The sequence below is a fragment of the Bufo bufo genome, chromosome 1 (genome assembly GCF_905171765.1).
Source record: "Bufo bufo chromosome 1, aBufBuf1.1, whole genome shotgun sequence".
NCBI lineage: Eukaryota > Metazoa > Chordata > Amphibia > Anura > Bufonidae > Bufo > Bufo bufo.
The window spans coordinates 710,548,366-710,555,982 of NC_053389.1; the positions used below are offsets into that span (position 1 = coordinate 710,548,366).

The 7,617-nt window shown below is 43.6% G+C and overlaps 1 protein-coding gene across 1 annotated transcript; it reads left to right on the plus strand.

Moving 5' to 3' along the window:
* The first annotated feature begins 5,342 nt into the window (after window positions 1–5,342).
* LOC120986869 lies at window positions 5,343–6,249 on the plus strand. Its single transcript, XM_040415567.1, has 2 exons — window positions 5,343–5,906; window positions 5,943–6,249. Exons 1-2 carry the CDS (start codon window positions 5,572–5,574, stop codon window positions 6,247–6,249), a joined length of 642 nt encoding a protein of 213 aa, XP_040271501.1. The 5' UTR covers window positions 5,343–5,571.
* Window positions 6,250–7,617: the final 1,368 nt, after the last annotated feature.

Genomic DNA, 7,617 nt, shown 5'->3' on the forward strand with positions numbered 1-7,617 from the left:
CCCCCCCTTCCTAAAATTAGACACGGAGTCTCGCTGACTCCTGCACCCTAACGTGCCGGTCATGTGGGAAGCCGAACGAGACTTCCAGACCAACCGCTCCGGCGCAGAGATGCTCCACTTTACTATAGGAGCCGACACTGCCGGCCAGACTAGGGGAACGAGGGATGTTACACACCAGCTACTTACCTCGAAGACTGCTCACCGCCGAACGCGCACCACACCGCTACTCACAAGCACGTGACCGGAAGTACAGGCGAAACGCTCGAAACGAAGCGCTGCCCCACATGGTAAGATGCAGGTTTATAAGTGCAATAGGCCCCTCCCACAAATACAGGCCAACATATTGGCCTTAAAACATATCAAAATGCTAAAAAATTTAGCAGCAATGTTAGAGGTGCTGATACACTGGGTGTACCCCTTAGACCCACCAGGTCAAAATATGACATAAGAGTGGGAAACTAAGTCATAGTAAATTCCTGGTATCAAATACACTATCTTATCAACAAAACCTTATGTCCCAAGTACAGCTACTACACAATGCCATATATATATATATATATATATATATATATATATATATATACACTGTATATATATAATGCCTAAAAGGTTTAATGTCATGGATACAGGTATACCAAGGAACTTACATCCTTTACATACAATAATCAAGATCTAAACCTACCCAATAGGACAACCATATAAACACCAGCACTCCGTAATTCCAATAGTGAAAAGGATTTTCTTTATTCGTCACCCATATGTGACGCGCGTTTCGACACTACTCTGTGTCTTTCTCAAAGTACAGGTGATAACAGCTAAGGAGCTGTTATCACCTGTACTTTGAGAAAGACACAGAGTAGTGTCGAAACGCGCGTCACATATAGGTGACGAATAAAGAAAATCCTTTTCACTATTGGAATTACGGAGTGCTGGTCTTTTTACTACAAGTACCTGGGGAATCAACCTATTGACCGTGCACCTGGACCCCTATCGAAGCACAGTGCCGCCCATTTTCCTTTGAACCATATAAACACATCTATATAAGCATAGCTGAAATATCATACATTCAGGGAGTACCGCTGGTCGCACCAACCCCAACGCATGTTTCGCCTAAGCTTCTTCCCTGGGGCGTATTTATACATCCCACCCATCCTACCCTTTATCCTGCACCCAATTCGACCAACCCATGTCATTATCACTTGCACCTGGGATCTTAAAACTGCTGATTGGTCCGTCGAATCCCCAATATGGCCCCCAGTATCGCGGGATCAGTCCCGACCACAGGATCAAGCACTGATCACATGATTGGACTAACTATTTAGCCATTAGGTAGATCCAATCTGAGACTGTCTGAGTCACGCACGCGACAGCCGACCGGCCACGTAACAACATCATATGACCAAATTGGATCATGCGACAGCGCAAGTCAGACAGCCATTGCACTAAATGTAACCTGGATCAGTCCGGATATATCATCGCGGGAGTTGAGCGGACACGTGAATAAATCACCTGATCAGATCAAGTCACGCGGTGCTGTTAATCAAACCGACAAATACAATAATCACAGTGTTTTCACCGGGACTAGCTAAAACTGTAAGCCAATATAAATTAATACTACCCAAGACATATATTTGTCTACCCCAGATAAGGGGCAGTATGGCATATACTCTATTCGATTGGGTAGCATCTGTCCCTGCCATCATTATTAAAACATACATCCACCATCAGTGCAAATACCCAGTATTAAATTTCTCAATTCATATGCAATTAAAAATGAATAAATGAAGTGAACAGCTTTTAAGCATAAACATTATGTTAACTCAAGACGTGTCATAATATTAAAACATTCTTGAATAAATTAGGTGACATAATTGGATTAATAACCATAAAATAATATACCCTGTAAACATGTGAATTGCCATAACAATGCTTGATATAAAATACATGATACGTAAAAATAATTCAACTCATGATTGCGTGCTAGTGAGAATAAAAAAATAAATAAATGATAATACATGAAAAGTGCCAGTGCTGAGTGATAGAGTGACATGCAGTGACAAAAACATTAAAATCATTGACTCAAAGGAATAACTTCAAAATTAATGTACAGTACAGACCAAAAGTTTGGACACACCTTCTCATTCAAAGAGTTTTCTTTATTTTCATGACTATGAAGGCATCAAAACTATGAATTAACACATGTGGAATTATATACATAACAAACAAGTGTGAAACAACTGAAAATATGTCATATTCTAGGTTCTTCAAAGTAGCCACCTTTTGCTTTGATTACTGCTTTGCACACTCTTGGCATTCTCTTGATGAGCTTCAAGAGGTAGTCACCTGAAATGGTCTTCCAACAGTCTTGAAGGAGTTCCCAGAGATGCTTAGCACTTGTTGGCCCTTTTGCCTTCACTCTGCAGTCCAGCTCACCCCAAACCATCTCGATTGGGTTCAGGTCCGGTGACTGTGGAGGCCAGGTCATCTGGCGCAGCACCCCATCACTCTCCTTCATGGTCAAGTAGCCCTTACTTTCAAAGTTTTCCCAATTTTTCGGCTGACTGACTGACCTTCATTTCTTAAAGTAATGATGGCCACTGATTTTTCTTTACTTAGCTGTTTTTTTCTTGCCATAATACAAATTCTAACAGTCTATTCAGTAGGACTATCAGCTGTGTATCCACCGGACTTCTCCTCAACGCAACTGATGGTCCCAACCCCATTTATAAGGCAAGAAATCCCACTTATTAAACCTGACAGGGCACACCTGTGAAGTGAAAACCATTTTAGGGGACTACCTCTTGAAGCTCATCAAGAGAATGCTAAGAGTGTGCAAAGCAGTAATCAAAGCAAAAGGTGGCTACTTTGAAGAACCTAGAATATGACATATTTTCAGTTGTTTCACACTTGTTTGTTATGTATATAATTCCACATGTGTTAATTCATAGTTTTGATGCCTTCAGTGTGAATCTACAATTTTCATAGTCATGAAAATAAAGAAAACTCTTTGAATGAGAAGGTGTGTCCAAACTTTTGGTCTGTACTGTGTATATATATATATATATATATATATATATATATATATATATATAGTGATACCAATGCTGGATTGGTAGTAGAAGGGAGGTATATTTCCCCAAGATTCCTCTCCTATGTAAGTAGCAGATGAAAGACTCTCACCTGTGAGGTAATTAATGAAGCAGCACTGAGGGTGGGGATATAACAGAGTCAGGAGGTCAGTCAGTCTCTGCCTGGGGACACAGAAAGCATGTCTGTGTGTGTGTGAGCAAACTGTGAGTACTAGGTTGCTGAAGCCTTGTTTTGTGAGCTGGCTGGGAGAAGCCCTCCAGCAGATAGATAGGAACCGTTAATGTTTAGTAAGTGCCGGACAGGCATAACTTTTCTTTTTGTTGTTTTATTTTATTTATGCAACCTGCTCAATAAACCTGGCTCCAGGCCAGCTGAAAACTTATACCTTGGTGGCTGGTCGGAATTGTGTGAAACAGACAAGTGTCCTTTGACCCCAGCAAAGGCGATCCCGAGCTTATCCCCCCACAATATATATATATATATATATATATATATATATATGAGATTCCAGACTCAAACTCGCACCACCATCCTGATTTTAGAATTTGGTGGAGAACCAATTTTTATTCAGTTTCCAATAAAAAAAATTTAAACATACTTTATTCAGGCAGTTAATAGTGGTATACACCTTAGTACACCAAATAGTTATCAATCCAACAGTTAATTGTCTCTGATGTAACTAAAGGCCTCATCCAGCACGTCCTCATGGATCCATCAATCTCTCAACGTACTCCAAGAGTCAACCAGGACCAATCCATACCCAGTTGTGGTATCATAAGATCAGGTGCAATATCTAAAATAAAATTAAAAAAATTGGGAGCAGGAGAAAAGAGAAAAGAAAAAAATATATATATACCAAAATATACATCTGTTAAAATCACGCCATTAAAAACTAATAAAAATACTTGTTAAAAACATGATGTTACGTGTCAGGTGGAGATAAAGGTCGGAGAGCCAGCGCCAAGTCAAGGAAGAATCACTAATTATATTTCACAAAAACGGGGCAAAAGTATTGCCCTCATTTAAACCCTTTAGTGTAATGGTATCCAATATACAGATCTACTTGGTTTCTTTTTGACCAAGTATTATTTTATGAGGTATCACTATCAGCCTTAAAAGCAGAGAAATTCAAATTTAGAATTTTTTTCCAATTTATGGGGTCAATTTTGGTTTATTTAATAAATGAAGGTGGAAAATATTGACTCAAATTTACTATTGTCTCATGAAGTACAATGTCTCACGAGAAAATGTTTGAAAGCGTCCCACCGAGGACACCATGGATACCATTTAAAGATGTAAATAAAAGTTACGTTTTATCCTAAATCCTAAACTTGATCTATTGAAAATGTGTCACTAAATACTCCCTCATCATGCTGATACAAACAATACCTTTCTTTTGCCTGTATGCTAAACAGCTGCAGAGATATCTTAATTTCTATTCATATGCAAATGAGCACCTTGGAGCACGAGGGGCAGGGCTTTTCACACTTCTGTCTCCTTGATTTACAGGGCTAGACATCAGCATGCTGAGGGCAGAGCTGTGTCCTAGTATGTACATATCATATACACTATGTACTATGCTTTACCATGGTGAAAAGAGTGGATTTCTATGTTTAGAAAGCTAATATATATATTACTGCTTTATTCACAGGCGCAATATATGATTATAATGAAACCAATAATATGTGTTAGCATTCTTAGTGTAGAAAAAAACATTATTCTCAATGTGGCAAGGCAGGTTTGAATCTTGGAAGAGACTTTCTGAATTTTTTCTTCAGATATTTTTTTTCTCCCTCATTTCACGTATGTGTTTTGCATTCCGGTTTTGAGATCCAGCAGAGGATCTCAAAACTGGGGCAAAACGCTTCAGTTTTGTCCCCATTCATTGTCATTCTGTTCAGCTGTGGTTTTGTGTCCGGTCAATAAACAGAACAAACTGGATCCAGCATAAAAATCAATGTAAGTCAATGGCGCCAGATTGTTTTTTTTCGGTAACAAAAAAACGAATATGGCACCCATAGACTTACAATGACTTTAATGCCAGATCCGAGTTGTTCAGTTCCTATTTAATACAAACAGATCCAGGCAAAATGGATGCATCTGGATGTATTAAATGAAACTGAAACTAATTCTCTCCTGGGACTTAAACTTAGGATCTCTACATGCAAGGGTGACCACTTACCACCAAGCTAAATAAAAAGTGATCAAAAAGTAACAGCCATCTCAAAATGGCATCAATAGGGGGGGGGGGGCAGAGCCTGCACGCGCATGGAGGAGGAAGCTTAGTCCGGAGCTCCTCTCCCGCTTGGCATCTTACCCAGCCTTACATCGCCATTCCAGAACAATAAGATAGGGAAAATCGGAAGGGATAGAAGCAAGGATGCTCCTGGAACACCTCGGTCGGAGAGACAACAAGCGGAGATCGAGCGGTTCCTGAAGAAAAAGGATTCAGCAGTTGGCGCCCCGGCCGCGCTACCCAAGATGGCGCTGGACCCGCCTGACTCCGAAGCGGGAGACGACTCAGACGCAGATAGCCTGCACGGAGGTAAGAGGGATACTGAGCCAATCACCAGGGCTTTTCTCAAGACCACCATCATTCAAGCCCTCCACCCTCTTCTGAAAGAAATGAAACACATCAGGGCGGACCTCCGCCATCTTGGAGGTCGCGTTGATGCAGTTGAGGAACAACAGGCCTCTATGCTCACATTCAACATGGCGGTCCAGCAAAAGTTCTCAGAGAGTCAGCGGCAGCTTAATGTAGCATTTAATCAAATTGAGGATCTAGAGAACCGGAATCGCAGGAACAACTTGCATATTAAAAGCATACCCGAAACATACTCACCGGACTCTCTGCCACAGGTGGCCGCTGATATCTTCTCTACGGTCCTAGGACAACAAAGAGCCTCGTCCATTGTTATCGAGCGCATACATAGAGCGCTTCGCCCTAACGATCCCCCAAGTGACGTCATCAAATTGCTTAATTTCGCTGACACAGCGGACATTTTGAGACAAGCTCGAGAACAGGGAGAGGTTCTGTTGGACTCTAATGCGGTCCAGATTTATCAAGGCTTGTCTCCAACCACCCTAGCCAAAAGGAGAACCATGAAACCCTTGCTGGAGCACCTTAGAGCGCATAACCTGGTGTATAGGTGGACCTAGCCGTTTGGGATCTCGGTCCTCAAGAATAACAAGCAGATTATAATCCGTAGCCCAGAGGAGTTGCAGACGGTTTGGACAAAGCTGGACATTCCTCCTGTACAAGTTCCATCTTGGATGCCTGTTCCTTTGGAAGACAACTTACCTCCCCTTCCTCCGCCACAGGATGTCACGGAACCATGAACCAGACGTACAACAAGAGATAAATGAAAATAAGAAGGCTTTATTGAAAATAAAGCTGAAAAGCAAAAGTCCAAACGGATGGTGAAACCGAGCAGAGTCTTTGCGAAGCCAGAGGTCAGGAACCAGAAGGGTAGTCAGACGAAGCCAGGATCAGGAACCAGCAGGGTAGTCAGACGAAGCCAGGATCAGGAACCAGCAGGGTAGTCAGACGAAGCCAGGATCAGGAACCAGCAGGGTAGTCAGACGAAGCCAGGATCAGGAACCAGAAGCAGCAGCAGTCTTAGAAGCATGTGAACACAAGAGGACCAAGCAAGGAACTGAAGCCACAGACCTCCTATATATATGAGCTAGGCATCCAGCTCCTCCCAGGGGAAGGAGGAGCCGCAGGGTGGAAGGCTACAAGAAACCCAGGACCCAAGATGGCCGCCAGCACATGTCAAACGAAGGAGAGCAGCAAGCAGGTAAGACCATGACAGTACCTCCCCCTCAAGGGCCCCTCCTCCGCGGAGCACAAAACGGTTTCTGAGGGAAGCGTGCGTGGAAGGCTCGGAGCAAGGCAGGAGCATGGACATCTGCGGAGGGAACCCAGGAACGCTCCTCTGGACCATAACCACGCCAATGGACCAAAAACTGCAACCGACCGCGGACCAGGCGTGAGTCCAGGATATTGCTCACCTCATATTCCTCACGATTGCCCACTTGGACCGGACGAGGCCGAGGAACCGAGGAAGTGAAACGATTACACACCAGTGGCTTCAACAGGGAGACATGAAACACGTTGGAGATCCGCATGCCAGGAGGAAGCGCAAGGGCATAGGCTACCGGGTTTACCCTGCGAAGCACTCGGAAGGGACCAACAAAGCGAGGCGCCAGCTTGGGAGTGGGCACTCGAAGGTTGAGGTTGCGGGTGGACAACCATACACGGTCTCCGACCTGGTAGGAAGGAGCAGGCGCTCGTCTGCGATCAGCCTGGAATCTCTGGCGCTGCGCAGAGACCTCAAGGGACTTCTGGATCTGTACCCAAGAAGCACGTAGGACGGAAAGGTGATCCTCCACAGCCGGAATATCCTGGGGAGAGAATACCTCCGGTAACACGGCAGGTTGGAACCCATAATTGGCCATGAAGGGAGACGTCCCAGAGGAAGAGTTCACCGCCGTGTTCCTGGCAAACTCAGCCCAAGGCAGGAG